The sequence below is a fragment of the Erinaceus europaeus genome, chromosome 3, assembly GCF_950295315.1.
Source record: "Erinaceus europaeus chromosome 3, mEriEur2.1, whole genome shotgun sequence".
Taxonomy (NCBI): Eukaryota; Metazoa; Chordata; class Mammalia; order Eulipotyphla; family Erinaceidae; genus Erinaceus; species Erinaceus europaeus.
In genome coordinates this window covers 69,406,365-69,430,632 of record NC_080164.1, presented here as the reverse complement: position 1 = coordinate 69,430,632, position 24,268 = coordinate 69,406,365, and the positions used below count along the sequence as shown (strand labels likewise).

The following is a 24,268-nucleotide window of genomic DNA, read 5'->3' as shown; positions in this document are numbered from 1 at the left end:
GAGACACACACCCATCCACATGCACAGAGTATGACACGGTCTTCCCGTGGCCCTGCCTGCTCCCCTTGGGCACCATCACAGTCACAGCTGGGTCTGCAGTGGCTGAAACATTTTGAGAACAGTGGGATAGAGAGGCAAAGAGTCAACTTTAGAAGTCTAAAATGTGTGTTAACCCTCTGTGGTATAGACTTCAAACAAATCTCCCAGTGTGGTGAGAGCAACACCTCGGCTCAGGAGACCTTCCTGGAGAAAGGGGATGGGAGAAAGGTTTGGGTGTGGGTTCTCATGGAAGCACCCTAAGATAGGTGAATGAGAGGAGGAGAATGGGCAAGACAGGCAGCCTGAGCAGAAGTGAGAGAGAGGTGTCTCTGGGTAGCTTCAAAGCCAGGCTAGATGAGCATATCCATAGACAGAAATAGAGGGAACTATGACTAAACCCTAAAGAGGGTTGGACCAGCTGATATTTCTGAGCTTCAAGTTAGGATGTTTCCTTGTAGTTGCTGGTGAATTGCAGTATTTGAAAGCAGTTGTGGAATTAGGTAGTTGTGGAGAAAGTATAGACTATGTGCTTGTACGGCCTGCATGTGGTCTCAGAGCATCCCAAAACGAGCCAGACCCCATGGAGATGCTGTGATATGCTCCAAAACCCCATTCCAAACCCATAAAGTACTCCTGGTGTTGGCAGAATTCACACCCATTGGGCACAGCATCTATCACCCTTGAAGACCCTACACCCTTACCCCCAAGCCTTCACCAGAGGCCCCACAGGAGAGGTTGGTGGTCTTACCACAACTGCCTCACAGCCCACCCTAGCAGGGGCCACTAGATCACAAAATCAGCTCTAGAGCCCTCTGACTTTTCTTTCCAGGTACAGGTGCCAACCTCCTTGCACAGTGAGCAGCAGGACTCCCTACTTCTCTCCGCCTACACCCAGCAGCCAGGCACCCTGGGCTACCCTGCACCTCAGCCCCCGTCCTCACGCCCTTCCCGAAGGGTCAGCAGCCTGTCTGAGTCTGCAGGCCTCCAGCAGTCACCCCGGTAGTGTCCCTACACCTCAGTTGGGTCACAGTCAGCTTTAACCAATGCACAAGCAAGCGGTCATGGGAGCTGGGAAGAGGAGTTTGAACTGAACACTTGGCTTCTGTGCACACTGCAAATGCTTCAGGACTCCCGGATGGTAACAGTCTCCCAGAGTGCAATGCAGATATGTGGAGAATGATCAGTGTGGCTACTCTTCCCTCACCACCGTGCCTCTCTGGCACACTCTACAGCCATATTCAGATTGGAATTAAGTGGCCACATAAGCATCTTTACACAGTTTACCTTAGCAGAAGGCACACCCCGCCGTATCCTCCCAAGAGTACACTGGCTACTCCAGCCAGCTGGCCCATCCACATATGCAGGTTGGCCTTCACTCTCAGATCCTCTTTCCTTTGCACTCTAGAAGCACTGGGTCAGAGATTTCACAAGAGGGAGAATAAATAAAGAGATTATGTCCCACTATTTGAAAGTGGTTACCTTTATTGCACTTTGCACAACTGCGCAGAGGCAAGAGCTTAGGCACTTTCAGTTTTAAAAAATAATAAGGTCTCATAACTTCATTTGGAGCTCACCAATTAGATAGCAAAGTTATTATGAACCAGGCTCAGACCCACACCCTCTGGCCCAACCCCTAATGGACTGAGGCTCTTCACATCACACTGTCCTGGTGATTATTTTGTTTCCTCTAAATGTAACACTGGACTGTTTCCTGTTTACTTCATTGATTACAACTACAAAGGCAGGCTCAAAGCAAAGCACAATCATGCAGCTGTTGTTGTGGAATTCAGTTGAGAACTCTATAAAACTGAAGAGAGAGAGGTTTCACAAGCCAGGTAGGCCTGTGGTACTCCAGGACCCTAAGGAAACCCCACCACGTGCTGGCCCTTTGAGTGAGAATGCTGCATCTTTCTATCTTTCACGATAAGATCGAGGATTGGATTTTCCTTTTCAAAATGCACTTTGCTTTTTTTTTTTTTTTTGTATGTTTTGTTATGTCGAGATGTTTCTAGAGAAAAGATTTTATGTAATTATAAGATGAAGTGCAGTGAATTGTACAGCTGTTGTAATAATGACCTATTTCTATATAAAATAAAATTGTACGGATTATGTGTAAATTATTTTGTATCTGAGATACCGGTTCCTTTCCCAAATATAAAAGTATAAAAGCTTTCTTGTGTTTTTCTGTGAGTGAACATTTTATAATAAATTAACAAATTTGTTACACTTTCTTCTGGAGATACTTTTTTGTCCCTTGTTATACAACTGTGTGTACATCCCAGCAGTGAGCTTTTTTCTTAAGACGTTTCTAGAGATAATCAAAGCTATGAAAAAGGTAGAAGCAAGCAACAAATATGCCAGGAAAATGGCAGTAGATAGTTTGAGTTTTAATATGTGCATCAGTATATCAGGTTCTTGATTTTTACATTAAAAGTCCTGCCAGAAAAAGCTGTTGTTCACTGTTGAAACGATGGAACAAAAATAAGGGCAGAGGGTAGATAGCATAATGGTTATGAAAACAGACTCTTATGCCTGAGGCTCCAAAGTCCCAGGTTCAATCCCCCCGCACCACCATAAGCCAGAGTTGAACAGTGCTCTGGTAAAAATAATAAATAAATAAATAAATAAATAAATAAATAAATAAATAATTCAAAAGTTCCATGGACATTTCAACCTTATAGACACATGGAGACAACTTAGATATTCTCCACCAAAGATTTATAGCCCCTGACTAAGTTCACCGGGGCTGGAGTTTGACTACCAAACCTTGATGTCTGTGAGGTACACAGGCTTGTGGGTCTCTGTGTGTGAGATGTGTGCAGAGGTTTGGGGTCTCTGTGAGGGAGTGTCATGTTGAGGGGAGCAACAGCAGCAGCATCTAGGAATCTAAGAGACTTCTGCCAACTGCAGACATTTCCCTCCCCCAGGAGGCATTTTCTTTTTAATATTTATTTATTTATTTATTTATTTATTTATTTTTGCCACCAAGGCCATCACTGGGGCTCAGTGCCTACCACAACAATTCTACTGCTCCTGGCATCCATGTTTTTTCCTTTTGTCTCCCCCCCCATTATGATAGAGACAGAAATAGAGAGAGAGAAGAGGAGAGAGAACGAGTGACACCTGCAGCCCTGCTCTACCACTCCTGAAGCTTCCTCCCTGCAGGAGGTTCCAGGAGCTCAAACCCTATTCCTGGAGCATGGTAACTTGTAACTTACCAGCTGAAGTACTGTCCAGCACCCATGAGGCATTATCATGCTTACATGAGTGTGTCCAAGTTCAGTGATTGAGAATTTTGGAGAAGGCAGTGCTCAGCACAGACCTCTCTAAAATTGTGGACCTAGAAAACTAATTCCTATTTTTGCTCCTATTTCCTCCTCTGTAAAATTGAGATAATTCCTCTTAAGTTTAATGAGAAAGATCAGACATGCAATCACAGACAGATCTTTCTTTCTTTCTTTCTTTCTTTCTTTCTTTCTTTCTTTCTTTCTTTCTTTCTTTCTTTCTTTCTTTACTTTTTTTGGTGTAGAGTACTGTACCTGGGACCTGAGAGCCTCAGGCATGAGAGCCTTTATGCTATGTATCCTACCAGATACTTTTCAAAAGTCTATGTCATACCTCTTAGATATCATAGAAGAACTATAATCAGTTCCTGTTTTTCAGTAATCAGATGAAATCCAAAGAGGATTTTCACTTTTAAAACTAAAGGTAAGGGGGGGGGGGGTGGCATAGCCGGTTAAGCGCTCATGGCGCAAAGTGCAAGGATCAGCGTAAAGATCCCGGAAGACCCCCCCCCCCCGCCCACCTGCAGGAGGGGGGTCACTTCACAAGCAGTGAAGCAGGTCTGCAGGTGTCTGCCTTTCTCTCTTCCTCTCTGTCTTCCCCTCCACTCTCGATTTCTCTCTGTCCTATCCAACAACAACAACAACAGCGATAACAACAATAATAACAACAAAAAACAGCAAGGGCAATAAAATGGAAAAAATGACTTCCATGAGCAGTGAATTCGTAGTGCAGGCACCGAGCCCCAATGATAACCATGGAGACAAAAAAAAAAAAAAACCCAAAAAACTAAAGGTAAGGGGGAAATAGCACTCAGGTTCTTGTTTTGCAGCAGCTGTTAAAAAGGCAATGCATGCTACAAACAGAAAATTATCACTGCCAACCTCTTTTCCCTAGAACTGTTTTGTACTGGTGTATATATATATATATACACCATTCCTGACTTTTACTAGATGCTAGTGTTATTTTTAAGTTTTATCTGCTGTGGAGTAGATCTATCTGGCAGGTCATTTTTTTGGGTCAGGGAACACAACATTTTTTCCATATGAGTTATTGGCCATTGCTTCTTCACTTTACACCATTTCAACTTAAAACATTTTTCAAAGGAATGCTCAAGTAGCAGGAAACATGCACAGTTTTGTTATCCACACAATTGCTGCAGGTAAGCTGGGGGCTGATGGCATGGCAAAAAAAATAATAAAGAATAATAAAATAAAGTAAGTCTAAATATTTTGTATGCACTAAGAATATTTTAAACTACAGAAGCCAGAAATTAGCTCTTTTTAAGAACAATCCAGGGTAGGAGAGTGGGGAGTCAGGTGGTAGTACACCTGGTTGAGCACACATATTATAATACACAAGGATCTGGGTTCAACCCCCGTGGTCCCACCTGCAGGGGGAAAGCTATGTAAGTGGTGAAGCAGTGCTACAGGTGTCTCTCTGTTTCTCTTTATCTCTCTTTTCACACTCAATTTCTGGGTGTCTTTACCCAATACATAAAGATAATTTTTTTAAAAATTAAAAGAAAGCAATCTGGGGCAGGGGTAAACAACACAATAGTTATACAAAGAGACTCTCATGCCTGAGGTTCCAAAGTCCCTAGTTCAATCCCCTGAACCACCATAAGCCAGAACTGAGCAGTGCAGTAGTTAAAAATAAATATATAAATAAAATTGGGCAGGGGGTAGATAGCATAGTGGTTATGCAAAGAGACTCTCATGCCTGAGGTTCCAAAGTTCCTGGTTCAATCCCCTGCACTACAATAAGCCAGAGCTGTGCAGTGCTCTGGTGTTCCTCTCTGTGTCTGTCTCTCTGTATCTCTCTCAAGAATAAAATAAACAAAATATTTAAATATATATATATAATCTGTGTGCAATTGAATTAAATTTATAATTTAATTGTTCCATAAATGCCAAATTATAGATCTGATTTTTTTCTGTGAAATAATTTTTATTTTATTGAATCATGTTTGTTTTGCTTATTGAATTATGATAAAGACATAGAGAAAACAGCCTGTAGCCTAATTCACCACTATTGAAGCTCCCCTTCACAGGTGGGGAGAGGGGGCTCTTACCCTGGGTGCATTTTACCAGTTGCACCACCACCACCAGTCCTCAAGAATTTGTATTTTAATTAAATGTTATAATCCGTGGTCCAGGAGGTGGCGCACTGGCTAAGGCACTAGACTCTCAAGCATGAGGTCCTTCCTGAGTTCAATCCTTGGCAGCACATGTACCAGAGTGATGTCTGATTCTTTCTCTCTCTCTCCCCTATCTTTCTCACTAATAAATAAATAAAATATATTTTTTTAAAAATGTTATAATCCTTCTTCTAAGTAGGAGACTTTAAGTGGAAACAGTATAGTCATTATCCCAGGATTTTCCAGCTGGGAATTATTAGAATAGGGTGGAATGTGCCATGCTATCAATTTAAATTAGCACTATTAAACTGTTACACGTTCCAAATCTGGATACACTCAGAAAACTACTATTGTATAATATTTCTTTAAATCCACAAAACATCAGGGGAAGGTTAGTGGTTTTTTGTTGTTGTTGCTGCTGTTCACTAGATAAAACTGCTTTGCAACCCTGTCCTGCTTCCAGAAAAACTTATGCCCTTTCTGTTTGGAAATCTAAAGCCTTCGATCATGAAAAGTGAGTAAAGTGTGAACTCTAGAATATGCTGGTTTAGAATATTAAAGGTGTGTATGACCTGAGACAGGTATCAGGAAGCAGAGCCAGAGGAAGAGGATAAGGTAGTGGTAACTGGATGAGAGTAGGCTCTGCAAACGTCGGTCAAATCAACATGGCTTAGAAGTGAATAAAAATTGGCTAATAATAATAATTACAATAAAATAGTAATTATTATTTTAATAATATTATCGCACTATGTATGTTACATGTATTTTTTCAGGTTACCGCTGGATGGGATTTGGGACACAGGATTTTGGTGGTGGGAGTGGAGTGGAATATACCCGTAGTGTGTGTGTGTGTGTGTGTGTGTGTGTGTGTGTGTGTGTGTGTGTGTGTGTGTGTGTGTGTGTGTGTGTGTGTGTTATTCATGAGAAAGATAGGAGAGAGAGAAAGCAGACATCACTCTGGTACATGTGCTGCTGGGAATTCAAATCAGGACCTCATGCTTCGGAGTCCAAGGCATTATCCACTGCACCACCTCCCAGACCACGTCCCTACTGTTTTATAAAGTTGTAAACCACTAATAAAATAAAATAAACAAAACTGCATGGAAAAACAAATAAGCGTTTTCTCTTCCCCCTGCTCCTTGCATCTACAGGACATCTGAAGAATTCAACTAGAACCCAAACCACCTGGAGCTTTCAAAGGGCTCCGAGACCAAAGCACCGCCCCAGGCGCCGGGCCGCCACCCACTCAGACACGCCCCCAGCCCAGCTAGCTCCTCCCCCGGCACACGCAATACGTCACAGCTTCCCTGGCCTCTCCCCCTCCGCCCGCCTCCACGTGACCCGGAAGTTATACCTGCAACCCTGCTTTCCCTTTCCCACAATACCTCGCGCTCTTCCTTTCCTGTCTAGGCCCAGCAGAGTAAGTATGGTGTTAAGTTCCAGCCTCTGGAATCTGGCTCCATCCTTTTCTAGGACTATGTCGACTGGCACAGTGGCTCTTTTCGGAGCTTTCCCAGGTCTCCGCGGTCCCAGCAGATGGGAGTCCGCGCGGCGTTTTGAAGAGATTGCCTGGTCTGGGCGGGGTGGTAGCCGGGACCGCCAAGGGTCTCAGGACTTGGGTGCTCTGACAGGCGCGGGTACTTGGGGCGCCGGGACTCGCCCGGGTTTAGGACTTTAGGGGGTCTGGGCCAACGCTGTGCAGCAGGAGGCAGCTTTCGCCTTACACTTGTGTTTTTGAATCGCCTTTTTGCCGGGTTTAGATGGCTCCCGCAAAGAAGGGCGGCGAGAAGAAGAAGGGCCGCTCTGCCATCAACGAGGTGGTGACGCGGGAGTACACCATCAACATCCACAAGCGCATCCACGGCGTGTGAGTATCCCCGGCCGCCGCCCCGAGCCTCGGTGGTGTGAGGAGACGGCCGTGTGGACCCTAGTCAGATTGAAGGTGTCAGAACGGGAAATGCTTCGGAGGCGAGACCTTCGTTGGGGGATGGGGTGGCGGGCATTTATTTACGGTGCCCGAGTAATCGCGGTGGGGGCTTGGCAGAGGTGTCAGTCAAAGGTGGGCAGTGGATCCTCCAAGTCCCAGTCGGGTTAGCTGTTTTTTTTCTTTTTTACTAGAGCACTGCTCAGCTCTGGCTGATGGTGGTGCCGGGGGATTGAACCTGGGACTCTGGAGCCTCAGGCATGAGAGTCTCTTTGCATAACCATTATGCTTACTTGTCCAGCCCGGCACCTGAGTACTTGGGCTGGAATTATTCTCAGTTCTCCACCGTCAGTGGGTGTGCACGAAAACAGATGGTAATGTCATGAGAACTGCGAGGAAACCCGGGGTGTGCTCAGTGTCACCCGCGCAAGGACGGCGACGAAATGGGATTTTAATCTGTTGGGGGAAAAAAAAAACCCAATCTGGGCTGGGGAGATAGCCTTAAAATTCTGAGGCTCTGAGACCTTAGGTTCCATCCCCAGCACCACCATAAAAATAAGTCAGAATTGAGCAGTGTTCTGAACTCTTTCTCTCAGGATCTTTCCCTCTGTATCTACTCTTTCTCATTAAAATAAAGTAAATGAAAATTTTTTCAAACCTATTCTCTTTTCTATAACAATTTTAAAGTGTCCTGATGAGTGAGCTTCCATGGTGTGTTCCAGAAATAGCAGGAGGGAAAATGTGGTTAAGGGGGAGTGAGGTCTGAGTGGAGAAATTGGCTTGCTGCCTGTGTTGGTTTGATTGGGGTCCCTGAGTTTTGCTTCATTTAACACGAGCAGTAAGAACATCTAGTGGGCTGGGTTACAGTGTGTGGCGGTATCCTTTCTCACAGTTTGGGGTTGGTGAGATTTTTTTTTTCTTGCCTCCAGGTCCTGCATAGAATCCACTGCTCCTGGAGGCCATTATTTCCATTTTATAGGATAGGACAGGGAGGGGGAGAGAAAGACACCTACAGACCTGCTTCATTGAAGCAGGTGGGGAGCAGGGACTCGAACTGGGATCCTTGGCACTTTTTACTATGCTACTGCTCAGCTCTGGCTTATGGTGATGCTGGGGGTTGAACCTAGGACCTTGGACATGATAGTCTGTCTATTGCATGGTTACTGTGCTGTGTCTCCAGCCTTGGTGAGACAAGTTTTTTAACTTGTGCTGATCTCCCCTTTTCATTTATAAGCTGAAACATGAAATTTTGAGTGATTATATTGGCAGTGCTACAGTGCAGCAGGAATGTCTTAACAGGAAAAGTTCTTTTTTGTATATTGGCACCTCACAAAGATGTCCCTATCCCTCTAATTTCATTGGAAAGTAATAGACTAGTTGCAGGGCAGTACACACTGGTGGTTATGGGGGGGGGGTTTCTGCCTTATACTAAATTGGTTTTATGTATGCTTTTGGACTCAGGGGCTTTAAGAAACGTGCTCCTCGGGCACTCAAAGAGATCCGGAAATTTGCCATGAAGGAGATGGGCACTCCAGATGTGCGCATTGACACCAGGCTCAACAAAGCTGTCTGGGCCAAAGGAATAAGGTATTTGGATTCCTTCTGTTGGTGGTGGTCTTGTACATGCCCTTAAACGACTCACTGCAGTGTAACTTCAGTCTAACTCAGTGGCTGCCTCTTCAGGGGAACTTTTTGTGGGTATTTTAGGGAGGAAAAAAACCTTTGAGTTCTGCAGTGTGGGGATTGGGGAAGAGCATTAGCAAAAAGCTAGGCTGATAAAGACAGAATTGAGTAATCTGAACAGTGAATGGGGATAGTTAGGGAACAGCTTGGTATCTTGTAGGTCATAGCAAAGAATTTTACATGTTAGAGCAGTGGTTTTCAGCCATAGGCAATTTCACCCACCCTTGGAGCATGTTTGACTCCCTACTGAAGGAGGTATAGGAGACCAAGTATTCTCATTAACATAAAACAGTAGAGCAGCCCCCCATAGCTATCCAACCAGTATCTATATCAAGGCCAAGAAATCCTGCTTATATGGAGGGTGTTTTGTTATGGAGCATCACTATAAAATAGTAGATAAGGGACCAGATAGGGAGTGGTGCTGGCGTGCACTTGGTGTGGTTATACATGAGGCCTCAGAGGGGGCTGGGTGTTCATTGATATGAAAAAACCTTAGTTTCCCTGGGTATATGGAGGCAGAGGTATTAGAAAATTTCATGACATGCTTGTATCACAATAGAAGGTAGAAAGAGTAATGCTTCCAAGTGGTTGGGTGAGAAGATTATATTTCTCCAAATTTAAGTCTATGGGGCAGGCAATGCACACATTACACTATGCCAGGACTCCTGGTACCCACCTGTAAAGGGAAAGCACTCTTGAAAAGAATGGTGAAACTGAGCTGCAGGTGTGTCTGTCACTCCCTCCCTCCCAATTTCTATTAAAAAAATAATAAATTTAATAAATACAAGTCTGAATCCCAAACTAGGTTTGTTGGTAGTAGAGTGAAAGACCTAGCATATTCAGGACCTGTTAAATTTTAGTTCTCTGAGAAACACCCAGATAGTAAGCCACCTTTGGATATATTCCTGTCACAGTAAGTTGGGTCAGATAGTCAGTCTACACATGCACTACTCTAGAAACAGGTCCTGAATGTGCTAGGTCTTTGCATCTACTACCAACAAACAAATCTAGTTTGGGATTCAGATTTGAGCCAAGGGCAGTACTAAAAACATGCTAAACAAATAAGGACAGAATCGGATGAGTATAGCTGCTGGCATTGATGTCTGCATGTTGATTGATTAGGAATGTCCCCTACCGCATCCGGGTACGGTTGTCCAGAAAACGCAATGAGGATGAAGATTCACCAAACAAGCTGTATACACTGGTTACCTATGTACCTGTCACCACTTTCAAAAGTAAGTTTGACTGCACCCTTTGCACAGAGCTGTTTAGAAGATTGTCTTGCTCTTGAATTCATCTGTATACTAATATGCCTGACAATTCAATCAGAAGTCAACAAGCATAGTATACTCTTTGTAGTGTGTTGTGAGGGATTGCAGAGATGTTAACAAAACAGCTAATAACCTGAGTTGTTAAAAGGTCCTGTGGAATACCATTCGCTTAATCCTTTCAAGAAAGGATTGACTGTATGCATGTAGATATTGATTGGCTTTTTTTCTTTTTACAGATCTACAGACAGTCAATGTGGATGAGAACTAAATACTAATTGTCAAATAAAGTTACAAAACCACCTTTGTGCTTTGGCTTTCCTTTGCCTAGTATAACTTCTCTCCAGTGCTAAGCCTATGGCCCCAGGCTCTGGATTTTCTGAATATTGTGTGTAGTGTGACCAAGATGGTTTTTGGGCTTTGTTTCACCTAGAGTAGGGATGGGTGGTGAACCATTTTTCTGTCAGGGGTTGTATATTCTCAGGTCATACAGAGTTAGCACTTAAGTTTTATGGGGTGGGGAGGACCTCCAAGATATTTATGGTTTTTTTTTTTTAACCAGAGCACTGCTCAACTCTTAAAAGTGGTACAGGGGACTCTAGAGCTCTCAGGAATGGATCTCTTGCAGAACCATTAAGCTGTCTTCCCTCCCTATTTGTGGAATTTTTATCTCTGTTGGATAGAGGGAGACAACTTGCAGCCATGCTTAACCAGGTTTGCCACCACCCAGCCCCTATTTGGAATTTTCTATTCCCGCCAATAGTTGCTTTGGCAGGACAACCAATTTTATGCCCCACAGGCTGGACATTCCCTACTCCTGTCCTCAAAGAAAACCTTGGCCTGACTTTAGAGTCATTCCTTATGTAGTTGAGATGTTAAATGTTGATTCCCCTATGTGTGGATTTTATTCATTTAAAATGCTCTACTTATAGAAACAAAAGGGAAAATAGCTACTTCACTCTTGAAGTTTCCCACTTGCAGGTGGGGGGAAAAGCTTGAATAGCTAGGTTCTTCTGCATTGAGTGTGCCGTCACCCTATTTTATTCATCTTAAGATAAATTTCTCCAAAAATGGCCACTAAGTTTTAATTCTAAAGTGAAACCAAGTAGCATCTTCGTTACATGCATTTGGTATCCTGTATGTGAGTATATTTGTCAACCTAATGGATGATGCCCTAAAGTGATGAGGTAACCCAATTTTGACTTGCCCGTGAAGTTTGTATTTGGTATGCAAAGTGTAGGGCCGAGTACCATATGCTTTGCACTGCTTTCGGTGAATGGGGACATAGAGACAACTCCAGCTTACTCTATTCCATTCACTAGACCGCTTCTGACCTTAGAGAATGAAATAAGTCTTAAGAAAAATGAGCAAGTCAGTGTAAAAAGTCTTATTAAAAAACCTGGGAAGCCAACATTGAAAGCATGGTTTGTACACAGTTTTGAACACAACATGGACGTAACGAAATACATTAAAATGGTTTCAATTACCAGCATTGAAACAAAATTAGTGCAAGAAAGCCAAAATACAATTGCACAGATAGTGGCTCTTCAATCTTGAAAGTGAACTTGATTCTTTATTTCCCATTATCATTCCAACTGAAGAAGTTCTGCCATTTGTCTCGATTATTTTGATAGATGAGAAATCAGACTAGCACCCCAGATAATGTCCAGTATGGCATCATGAGAATGGGTATGCTAATTCCCTGCAGGCTGACAGTATCCAACAGAATTCTCAAAGAATAAATAGAAATAGTTGAGGGTGCATCAGATGTCCTGGCCACAGTTGTATGGCTATCAGATTGCTTCTGTAGTCACCCATGTTATACAGTATGTTCAAAGGGAATTACAAATCAGAATTTATGGGCTGATGACTCATGAAGTGTGACCACACTTTGGTATGCAGACTAGTTAGTATCTTCTTGCTACAGGTTGTTCAGTTTGAGTTCAGACTGTGATTGGTGACTCATTTCAAAACTTTTGATATACTGATTGATCTTGGCATTTTCAAGTTTGGACTTAATGTCCAATGGCTTTTCAAAAAAGTTGACTAATGATTGTTCAGTCAGAAGTGATGCTAAAATATGTTCAAGGGATACAGTCCAATCCCCTTCTGCCTCTTCTGGAAAGACTTGGGTGTCTTGGGGGCCCTTCACATTGTCGGCAAAAACCACATCCCGGTCAGGAGAAGGTGCTGATGCCTGCAGCTCCTCTGAATATTCCTGGGAACAGCTTCCTGAGCTGCTGCTCCTCTGTCCCACTTCCCCAATCTGGAGCAGCAGAGTGGTTACTGTGGCAATGGCTTGATACAAATCATTTTCTTCTGGATCTTCATGGAACATACTATATAAAGTTTTACAGAACTGGATAAATTCTCTCTGCAATTAAAAAAGTGAATATTAAAGCCTGTCTACAATGGGAAAAGTCATCCTTTGATATCCAAAGGGGGTGGGCTTCTAATAAAGCATTCTGGTTACATACTGTATATATATTTTTTCCCTTTTGTTGCCCTTGTTTAATACTGTTGTTATTGATGTCGTTGGTGTATAGGACAGAAGTGAAGGGAGGACAGGGAGAGAAAGATAAGACACATGCAGACCTGCTGTAGAAGCATACCAACACTTCACCGCCTGTGAAGTGACTCCAGGGGCTCAAACTGGGATCTTTACACCAGTCCTTGTGCTTTGTGCCACGTGTGCTTAACCCACTGCACCACCACTCAACTCTACATACTGTATTTAAGTGTAGGTGTAACATTTCTGCAGACAAACAGGAGAGACATCTGCAGCACTGCTTCACTTCTGAAGTTTCCCCCTGCGGGAGGGGACCAGGAGCTTGAACCTAGGTATTTGTGCACTTTAATGCGCTTAATCAGGTGTGCCAACACCTAGCTGCACGTAAAAATTTTTTTTTAAAAAAAGGCAACAAGAGGGAATAAAATAAAAAGATTGAGAAATCTGCATCGTATTAAGGTAGTTTATGTCCTGTCAAAGACTGCTACCAGTGACTGCACACTCGGAAGTATGCTGAAGAGATGCAGACAGCAAAGCACCAGTCTACCATTGATGGATTGATACTGTCCTTTGTGTCCTCATGTGATGCCAGTGATAGAAACCAAGGCCTGGTTCATGGTAAGGTATGTGCTATTCCTAGTGAGACACTTGCTGCCTATTGCTGCCTAGCTTTCATTCACAGATTTTTTTTTTTTTTTTTTTGCCTCCATGGTTATTGCTGGGGCTTGGTGCCTGCACTACGAATCCACTGCTCCTGGAGGCCATTTTTTTCCATTTTGTTGCCCTTGTTAATTGCTTTTTATTGTTGGGTAGTACAGGGAGATATGAGATACTGAGAAGAGGAGGGGAAGACGGGAGAGAGAGACACCTGCAGATGTTTCACTGCTTGTGAAGTGACATGCAGGTGGGGATCCAGAGGCTTGAACCAGGACCCTCATGCTGGTCCTGTGCTTCATGCCATGTGCACTTAACCCACAGCGCTACCCCCGGGACCATTCACAGATTTTAAAAGGATGTAAGCTACGAATCAGCAAAGAACTTGTCCAGCAACTGTACCTCACCATGCTCAAGGCCTTGGACTTGAGCTCTAGGATTACACGGAAGCACCATGGATGACAGCGAACACAGAACTAGGTGGTCTCCTCTCTGAATCTGAATTCCTGAGCCCAGGAATTCATTTCTCAGTGCTGCATTAGAAAAATGTGTTGGATAGAGTGCAAAGTTTAAGTAGTTTTGGGGGCCGGGTGGTAGCACACTCAGAATTCACGTTACAGTGAGCAAGGACCCAGGTTCAAACCCCCTGGTCCCCATCTGCAAGGTGAAGTTTCCAGAGTGTTGAAACAGTATTGCAGGTGTTTGTCTTCCTCTCTACCTCCCCTTCTTGATTTCTCTCTATCGAATAAGTATCTTTTTTTAAGCAGTTTAACAGTGTGACTTGTTCATCTGTTGGGAAAATACAGCAACTAGAGGCCTGTAAAAATGAAATAGTAGGGGCTTGATACTTTATCAAATTACATACAAACATGGCCAATTCAGAACTGTTTTGTGGCAGTATGTGGTTATTTTCAAGAGTATTGGTGTGGTCTGAGAGGTGGCACAGTGGGTAAGACATTGGCTCTCGAACATGAGGTCCTGCATTCAATCACTGGCAGCACATGTACCAGAGTGATGTCTGGTTCTTTCTCTTCCTGTTTTTCTCATTAATAAAACATTAAAAAGAAAAAAAAGAATATTGGTGACCTATTTTTGTGTTTAAAGAAGATATTCTGGGAGACAGGTGGTAGTGCATTTAGTTAAGCGCACATAGTATAAAGTGCAGGGACCCACGCAGGATCCTGGGTTGAGCCCCTGGCTCCCCACCTACAGGGGCTCACTTCACAAGTCTTGGAGCAGGTCTGTAGGTGTCTATCATTCTCTCCCCCTCTCTGTCTTCCCCTCCTCTCTCAACTTTTCTGTCCTGTCCAACAACAAAATGGAAAAAATGGCCAACAGCAGCAGTGAAGTCCTAGTGCAGGTACCAAGCCCCAGTGATAAACCCTAGAGGCAAAAAGGAAAAAAAAAAAGTTGATGTTCTATGTATCAGAATGTTAGTAAAGATAACTGTCACTTAAATGGGGTTACATCTGATAAACCTATCAAAAGTTAATGTGGAGAGGGGCTGGTGATAGCACACCCAGTTGACTGCCTGTCAAAATGCATAAGGACCTAGGTTCAAGCCCCCAGTCCCCACCTGCAGGGGTTTGTTAGGTTCACCCAGTGAAGCAGAGCTGCAGATGTCTCTCTCCATCTCCCCCTTTCTCAATTTTTCTTTGTATCTCAGAGATAGATAGATAGATAGCAATTTTAAAAAAGTTAATGTAGGGCTGGGGAGATAGCATCAAGGTTTCAGGCCTGAGGGCCAGGGTAGATAGCATAAAGGTTATGCATAGAGCCTCAGGCTCCACAAAAGTCCCAGATTCAACCCCCTGTACCACCATAAAAACCAGAGCTGCACAAGATTAGAAGGAAAACACTAAGCAGAACTTGGACTGGAGTTGGTGTATTACACTAAAGTAAAAGACCCGGGGGTGTGGGGGAGGGCTCAGGTCCTGGAATATGATGGCAGAGGAGGACCTGGTGGGGGTTGAATTGTTAATGTGGAAAACTGGGAAATGTTACACATGTACTAACATATTTTGCTGTCAACTGTAAATCCCCCAATAAAGAAATTTAAAAAAAAGTGTGGTCTGGGAGGTAGAGCAGTGAGATCTCTCAAGCATGAGATCCTGAGTTCGTCCCCAGCAGCACATGTACCAGAGTGATATCTGGTTCTCTTCCTCTCATTCCTCCTATCCCTCTCATTAATAAAAAATATTTTAAGAAATCAATAAAGATTACAGATTAAATAGATTTAACAGTTTTATATAGAATGTTGCATCCCAAAAGAAACAGATCACATTCTTCTCAAGTGCACATGGGAAATTCTCGAATACTGATTATATGCTAGGACACACAGACAACCCAAAGCTGCTCAGTGCTCTAGTAAAAAAAAAATTTCAGGCGGGGTAGATAGCATAATGGTTATGCAAACAGTTCTCATGCCTGAGGCTCCTAAGTCCCAGGTTCAATCCCTGTACCACCAAAAGCCAGAGCTGAGCAGTGCTCTGGTGTTTCTCTGTGTCTCTCTGTCTCTGTCTCTCTCGCTCTCCCTCGGCAACTGTCTCAAAAATAAAATTTAAAAAGAAAAAAGGTTTTAAGTCTGAGGCACCAAAGGTCTCAGGTTTAAACCCCAGCACCAGAGCTACAACCAGAGCTGAGCAGTGCTCTGGAAAAAATACTACTACTACTAATAATGTATTTAGTATGCCTGAACTACTGAATGAACATTATAGATGAATTCAGCCCAACTGATCTTCAACTTAAGAGCAACATTTCTGAAATACGCCAGGAAAGACAAAATCCCACAAAATGTTATTTGGTCAAAAAATTCCCCAAATTTTGGAAGAAATTTTTTTTCAAGTAAAAAAATTAGTAGGGACATGGGAGGGTGGGGATACAGAACTCTGGTAGTATGTGTGATGTGGATCTATTCAATGTAATCTTACAATCCTGTAACCTACTGTTAATCACAGAGAATAAAAGTAGGAGGAATAATAAAATGTAACAAGAAATTGGAAAAAAAAACCCCACCATATATGGCAGTTATAGCACAGGATCTTTTACTGAAAAATGCTCAGGCGTTCTGCCAAATGCATATAATGTAACTGATGATTATCTAGATGTTCTTAGTATTAATGATAGGCAGGGAGAGGGAGGAAGAACCACAGCATTACATGCAATGCCAGGAGTTGAATTTAGGACCAAATGTTCACAAGTATAACACTTCACTATTCAGCTTCTGGGCCACTATACTAGTACTTTTAAAGGGAAGAATACTGTATCCACAGTACCCCCAAATGGATTCTAGGGAGTAATTAACATAAGTAAATGAGTCTGATGTAAAAACTCTATATGGACAAGAAGTGTGTAACAGCCTCCTGTTTTGAAGAACTTTGAGTAACTGAAATATCCAACTAAACCACTATATAAACATTGCCCAAGTAATCAGCACAATGCTCAACTTCCAGAAATTATAAAATTCCCTCCTCCTCCATAAGCCAGAGCTGAACAGTGCTCTGGTTAAAAGAAAAGAAAAAAAAAAAAAATCCCTCCTCCTCCCAACCAGAGCACTGCTCAGCTCTGGATTATGGTGATGCTGTAAATCAAACCTGGCACCTTTGGAGCCTCAGTCATAATAGTTTTTTTTGCATAACTCTTATGCTATCTCCTCAGTCCCAGAAATTATAAGATTCTTTGATTATGGCTTTGGAAGTAAAGAGGCTCTTGCTCAGTTATTACACTTAGCTCTAAATAAACCATTCAAGGGTGGGAGTAGACAGCATAATGGTTATGCAAACAAGACTGTCGTGCCGGAGGCTCTGAAGTCCCAAATTTAATCCCTGCACCACCATAAACCAGAGCTGATAGTTGCTGTGGTAAAATAAATTAATAAATATAAAATAAATCAATCAACAGAACACTCAATTCTCTGTATAAAATAAAGTCCATACCTGGCTCATTTTGGGCAACTCTTTCTCAGTTTTATCTTTTTCTTTGGCTAAATCCTTAATCATCTGTTTCAGCTGCTTCTGATAATCAGTTGCATCACCTTGAAACAAAAACATGCAGTTTAAATAAATTCAGTGAGAGCAGAAAGGAAAATGTGTGGAAGACAGCGATGAACAGATGCAAAGTCCACTAAGCAAATTACATGTGCCAACTGAGAAGCAGAAAGTCTCATATAGTTTGCTTTACCAAAGACCGTGCGTGGAATGTGAACTTCTAGTAGACAAGAGGGAAGAAACAGACAAGTTTGCCTTTGAGAAGAGCAGTGAAACTGACGGCTCCCACCAATTGTAGTGATGGGCCTGATGTGAAAGACACAGGAGGTACAAGCAGGCAAGCCAGCTAGTGGCACACCTGGTAGAGAGCACGGTATAATGCTCAAGGACTTGATTCCCACCTGCAAGGGGAAAGCTTCATGAGTGGTGAAGCAGTGCTGCAGGTGTCTGTCTCTCCTTCTCCTCTTAATTCTCAGTCTCTACCCAAAATAATATATGGAGAGAGAGAGAGAGAAAGAGGTACTTGCCATTTGACTTCCCCAAAACCAGGGGTCTTGATGTAGACAGCAGAGGATTCTTTAATGGTGACTGGCTGTCTCGGTCATTTTCAGTGAGTGCTTTAAAAAAGAAAAAAGAAAAAAAAAAAGAACACATTATTATTTCCCTCTTCATATTATTATGTCTTATCCAAAACAATTTACCTTTTTATTAAGAAACAAGTAAAGGAGGGGGCTGGCCAGGCAGTGGTGCACCCGTGCATTACCATACTCCAGGACCTGTGTTCAAGTCCCTGCTCCCCACCTGCTGGAGGGGAGGGCAGCCAGTCTGCAGGTCAGGGTGAAGCCAGTCTGTAGGCCAGTTGTCTCTCTTCTTCTCTAACTCCCCTTCCCTTCTCAATTTCTCTCTGTCCTATCTAATTGAGAAGAAGAAAAAAAAAAAAACCCTTGGGAGGACTGGATTTGTAGTGCCAGCTGCAAGCCCCAGCAATAACCCTGGTGGGGGGGGCGGGGAGAGAGAGAGAGCGCAGGAGGAGGAGGAAAACAGAGAGGAGGAGGAGAAGGGTGAAGAGTTAGAGCTGCAGAGTCACAGGATCCATGGACTTAGACCAATCAGTGTCTACTCCCCCCCCCACCCCCCCGCAACTTAGGTCAAAACAAAGCAATAGAGTGGTGGAGAGTAAAAGAGGGGGGCCAGGAGGTGGCGCAGCACCTAGCTAAGTGCTCATATTAAAGTACGCAAGGGCCCAGGGTTCAAGCCCCCAGTCTCCACCTGCAGGAGGAAAGTTTCACAAGTGGTGAAGCAGTGTTGCAGGTGTCTCTCTGTCTCTCTCCCTCTCAACTTCTCTCTGTCTCTATCTGATAGTAAATAAATAAAAATATTTTAAAGAGACTCTCTTAAAAAGAGTTTCTTTTACTCTTAAAAGAGATGATGGTGGGAGTCAGGTGGTAGCGCAGAGGGTTAAGCACGTGGCGCGAAGTGCAAGGATCAGCTTAAGGATCCCGGTTCGAGCCCCCTGCTCACCACCTGCAGGGGAGTCGCTTCACAGGTGGTGAAGCAGATCTGCAGGTGTCTCTTTCTCTCCCCTTCTCTGTCTTCCCCTCCTCTCTCCATTTCTCTCTGTCCTATCCAACGAAAGCAACAACAACAACAATAATAATAACCACAACAGTGATAAAACAACAAGGGCAACAAAAGGGGAAAAAATGGGCTCCAGGAGCAGTGGATTCGTGGTGCAGGCACCAAGCCCCGGCAATAACCCTGGAGGCAAAAAAAAAAAAAAAAGGGATGACAGCACCAAAACTTCCTTTAATGTGGTGGGTGCTGGGCTCAACCTGGGTGGTGCACATGGTAAAACAGCGCACTGCCCACGTGAGCTGTTTCTCTGGACCCTCTGTAAAGAAGGTATCCCAGACATCTGCTAAATGCCTTTTTCTGGCTGTATGTAGATTCTGCTGTAATTAAATAACAGAATAGTTGAGAGAACAAGTGCTGATCTTTTTTGTAAAACTACATCTTTTAATTTTTTTATTTCTTTATTGGGGAATTAATGCTTTATATTCAACAGTAAATACAATAGTTTGTACATGCATAACATTCCCCAGTTTCCCATGTAACAATACAACCCCCACTAGGTCCTCTGTCATCCTTCTTGGACCTGTATTCTCCCCACCCTCCCACCCCCACCCCAGAGTCTTTTACTTTGGTGCAATACGCCAATTCCAGTTCAGGTTCTACTTGTGTGTGTGTGTTTTTTTTTTTTTTTTCCTTCTGATCTTGTTTTTCAACTTCTGCCTGAGAGTGAGATCATCTCATATTCATCCTTCTGTTTCTGACTTATTTCACTTAACATGAATTTTTCAAGGTCCATCCAAGATCGGCTGAAAACGGTAAAGTCACCATTTTTTACAGCAGAGTAGTATTCCATTGTGTATATATACTACAACTTGCTCAGCCACTCACCTGTTGTTGGACACCTGGGTTGCTTCCAGGTTTTGGCTATTACAATTGTGCTGCCAAGAACATAATGTGTACACAGATCTTTTTGTATGGATGTGTTGGGTTCCTTAGGATATATGCCCAGGAGAGGAATTGCAGGATCATAGGGTAGGTCCATTTCTAGCCTTCTGAGAGTTCTCCAGACTGTTCTCCACAGAGGTTGGACCAATTGATTCCCACCAGCAGTGTAGGAGGGTTCCTTTGACCCCACACCCTTTCCAGCATTTGCTGCTGTTACCTTTTGATGTATGACATTCTCACAAGAGTGATGTGGTATCTCATTGTTGTCTTGATTTGCATTTCTCTGACAATCAGAGACTTGGAGCATTTTTTCATGTGTTTCTCGGTCTTTTGGATCTCTTCTGTGGTGAATATTCTGTCCAAGTCCTCTCCCCATTTTTGGATGGGGTTATTTGTTTTCTTATTGTTGAGTTTGGCAAGCTCTTTATATATGTTGGTTATTAAACTCTTGTCTGATGTATGGCATGTAAAGATCTTCTCCCATTCTGTGAGGGGTCTCTTGGTTTGGGTAGTGTTTTCTTTTGCTGTGAAGAAGCTTTTTAATTTGATGTAGTCCCATAGGTTTATACTTGCCTTAGTCTTCTTTGTAATTGGATTTGTTTCATTGAAGATGTCTTTAAAATGTATGCGGAAAAGAGTTCTGCCAATATTTTCTTCTAAGTATCTGATAGTTTGTGGTCTAACATCCAAGTCCTTGATCCACTTGGAATTTACTTTAGTATTTGGTGAAATATAGTGGTTCGGTTTCATTCTTCTGCATGTTTCAAGCCATTGTTTCCAACACCATTTGTTGAAGAGACTCTGCTTTCCCCATGTAATAGTCTGGGCCCCTTTGTCAAAGATTAGATGTCCATAGGTGTGGGGGCTCAGAAACTACAACATCTGTAGATATATATTCACATGTATGAAACTCGTGGGGCTGGTGAAATAGCTCATCGATTATAACACTGGCTTTGCACGTCTGTTTCTGTTGCTGGTTGGCTCCCCAGCACCTTTGTACCAGAGTAATGCTCTGGTTTCTCTCTGTGTGTGTCATGGGAAACTCTTTATCTCTCATATGTAGTAATTTTTTTTAAAAAAAGAAGAAATTCTAGAAATAAAGTCTCTGGGTGAAAGGATGATAACTAAGATTTATTTGGAATTATTTATTTTAAGATTTATTTACTATTTTTAAAAATATTTACTTTTCCTTTTGTTGCCCTTGTTTTTTTATTGTTGTAGTTATTATTGTTGTTGTTGTTGTTAGGATAGAGAAATGGAGAGAGGAGGGGAAGACAGAGGGGGGAAAGATAGACAGGCATCTGCAGACCTGCTTCACTGCTTGTGAAGCGACCCTTGCTGCTGGGGAGCCGGGGGCTCGAACCAGGATCCTTACGCTGGTCCTTGTGCTTTGTGCCACGTGTGCTTAACCTCTGTGCTACTGCCCAACTCCCCAATATTTATTTACTATTAATGAGAGAGAACCAGAGCAGCACTCTGGCACATCCAATGCCTTGAATTATTTTTTAAAAATTTTATTTATTTATTTTCCCTGTTGTTGCTCTTGTCTTTTTATTGTTGTTGTAGTCATTACTGTTGTTGTTATTGATGTCATTGTTGTTAGCTAGGACAGAGAGAAATGGAGAGAGGAGGGGAAAACAGAGAGGAGGAGAGGAAGAGAGACACCTGCAAACCTGCTTCACTACCTGTGAAGCGACTCCCCTGCAGGTGGTGAGCTGGGGCCTCGAACCAGGATCCTTATGCCGGTCCTTGCACATTGCACCACATGCACTTAAGCCGCTGTGCTACTGCCTGACTCCCCCAGTGCCTTGAATTAAACTCAGGACCTTACAATTGAGAAAGTCCAAAGAATTATCCATTGCTCTGCATCCTGGCCCATGATATTATTTCTTTATAATCATCAAATACTCCCATAATTACATAATTGCTAACCAAAAAAGGAAAAATAAGCTTTACTAAAGTCAAAGCAGTACTTTAACATTTAGCTTTTCTTGAAATGTACTAAAAATGCAATTATATCAGAACCCTTATATTGCTGTTGTAAATGTAAGATGGTAAAAACCACATTGGAAAACTCAGTTTCTCAAAAAGGGAAGTAGATCTATATTACTCCATATAATAAAGAGAAATGAAAATATCTATCTACTCAAGGACTTGTGCAAGAATGTTATAGCAGCATTGTAAAAGTAAAAGCAACCTAAATATCAAGAGATAATTGCATTAAGAGAGTAGGTAGCATAATGGTTATGCAAAGAGACTTTTTAAAAAATTTATTTCTTTATTGGGGAATTAATGTTTTACACTCAACAGTAAATACAATAGTTTGTACATGCATAACATTCCCCAGTTTCCCATTTAACAATACAACCCCCACTATGTCATTTATCATCCCTTCATGGGCAAAGAGACTTTCATGCCTGAAGCTCCAAGGTCCCAGGTTCAGTCTCCTGCACCACCATAAGCAAGAGCTGAGTATGCTCTGGTAAAAAATTAAATAAATAATAAAATAATTGCATTAACAAACTGTCACTTACTCATCAAATGGAGTATTATTATTATTTTAGGAAGAGTGAAGCAGTTACAATGTAGGTAATACAATATAGCTTTGAAAATATACTAAGTAAAAGCAGTCAGACACAGAATGACACCTGTAATTCTATGTATTGATACATGAAATCTCCGGATTAGACAGGTGTATAAATACTGATATCAGAAGGTAAATGGATGAACTGAGGTAACTATTGGAAGGATAGGCATTGTTTTTAGGGTGATGAAAATGTTCCAAAATTAACTGTGATGGTGGCTGCATAACTTGAGAACATGCTTAATTGCATGGTGTGCTTTAAGTGAATAAAGAAATTTTATCCACTAAGGTTATCACTGGGGCTCCATGCCTTTAAAAAAAGGGGGGAGGGGTCGGGCGGTAACGCAGCGGGTTAAACGCGGGTTAAAGGCGTGAAGCGCAAGGATCAGTGTAAGGATTCCGGTTAGAGCCCCTGGCTCCCTACCTGCAAGGGAGCAGAGAAGCAGATCTGCAGGTGTCTATCTTTCTCTCCCCCTCTCTGTCTTCCCCATCTCTCTCCATTTCTCTCTGTCCTATCCAACAACAACGACGACATCAATAATAATAATGACTACAACAATAAAACAAGGGCAACAAAAGGGAATAAATAAATATTTTTAAAAAAATTTTAAAAATATAGATGATGAGAGAAAGATGGTAAGACAGAGAGTAGAGATGCCACAGTCCTGCTCCACTCTGTAAGCGTGCTCACCAGGGGCTCAAACCCGGGTCTCCACTTTGCTTAGATGTGAGCTCTCTCCCAGCCCCTTAAGAGGATGATTTATACAGTAACTGAATTATGGATCAACAAATCTCCCACAAAAAGGGCATATAACTGGAGGATTCTCAAATTCTAATAAATAAATGAAAGTTTTTCAGTTTTTCACCCAGAGTAAACGGGAAGCAAAATTCAGTTGCGATACAATAAATAACCACAAGATGGCACCAAATCTTAGTGAACAAACCTCATTATTGCTTGGGAGGTGGTTTTTCAGTTTGTGGGCAGGATGGGGGGGGGAGGCGTCTGAAGGGATTTTGTTTCCCCCCTCCATTATGAAAGCTTTTAGTCCCTCACCCCTAAAAAAAAAGTTTTCTCAAAATTCTACACAGTGGCATGTGTGAGAATATACTCAAGAGACTGGGAAAATTGCAAATCCTGAATATAGGTACTTGGAATAGTATGATGGAAAAGGATTTCTTAGTCATAGCCACTAGGATACCAAGAGGATAGATACCAGGTAGCTACTATCGAAGAGCTTGGTGTGGCAAACAGGAGAAACGTACACAAGTCACTCTAATAAACGATGTGCCACTGGCTGTGGAGTCGTAAACGTGGGGTTCTGATTCAACCCCTGGCAATGCACACGCCAGAGTGACGCTTTGGTTCTCATCCCCATCCCCTCTCTCATTAAGAAACACAGGATACAAATAGTAACAATAAGTATTTGTTAATGAGAACTAAAAAAGAAAAAGAAAAGAAACACATGAATCTTCTTAAACGGATCTAACAGAAGAACCAGTACATACTAGTACCATGAGAGCACAGAGAGGAGCAGTTAACACAAGGGGTGGGCAAACCCCAGAAAGAAGGCGAGTAAAGGGTCATTTAGTGACTAGCAAGAAAGGCCAACCAACCTGCAGCGCAGCATTTCCCATTCTGCCTTACAAAGAGATCACTACCCATGCTGGACACTAGGGGGTGC

The 24,268-nt window shown here is 42.6% G+C and overlaps 3 protein-coding genes across 18 annotated transcripts in view; 2 read left to right on the top strand and 1 right to left on the bottom strand.

Annotated features, from left to right (window-relative positions):
* The window catches only part of NPAS2 (neuronal PAS domain protein 2), a 226,946-nt gene extending 219,646 nt beyond the window's left edge, over window positions 1–7,300 (top strand). For 13 of the 14 annotated variants that reach the window (XM_060187447.1, XM_060187443.1, XM_060187439.1 and 10 more), the window contains one exon: window positions 869–2,270. In XM_060187447.1, coding sequence (XP_060043430.1) covers window positions 869–1,042 — 174 coding nt within the window. In that variant the 3' untranslated portion in view covers window positions 1,043–2,270. Of the gene's footprint in view, window positions 1–868; window positions 2,271–6,612 lie in introns of those variants that run through there. The other variant, XM_060187446.1, reaches the window with a different exon arrangement.
* On the top strand, window positions 7,171–10,639 carry RPL31 (ribosomal protein L31). Its single transcript, XM_007521863.3, has 4 exons — window positions 7,171–7,328; window positions 8,847–8,972; window positions 10,191–10,303; window positions 10,576–10,639. The coding sequence occupies exons 1-4, from the start codon at window positions 7,222–7,224 to the stop codon at window positions 10,605–10,607; spliced, it is 378 nt and encodes a 125-aa protein (XP_007521925.1). The 5' UTR covers window positions 7,171–7,221; the 3' UTR covers window positions 10,608–10,639.
* A 1,069-nt stretch (window positions 10,640–11,708) lies between these two features.
* TBC1D8 (TBC1 domain family member 8) overlaps window positions 11,709–24,268 on the bottom strand; it is a 152,909-nt gene continuing 140,349 nt past the window's right edge. For 2 of the 3 annotated variants that reach the window (XM_007521864.3, XM_007521866.3), the window contains exons 18-20: window positions 18,013–18,102; window positions 17,435–17,532; window positions 11,709–12,710 (exon numbers count right to left, since the gene is read on the bottom strand). In XM_007521864.3, the coding sequence (XP_007521926.1) occupies window positions 12,258–12,710; window positions 17,435–17,532; window positions 18,013–18,102 (641 nt within the window). In that variant the 3' untranslated portion in view covers window positions 11,709–12,257. Of the gene's footprint in view, window positions 12,711–17,434; window positions 17,533–17,935; window positions 18,103–24,268 lie in introns of those variants that run through there. The other variant, XM_060187435.1, reaches the window with a different exon arrangement.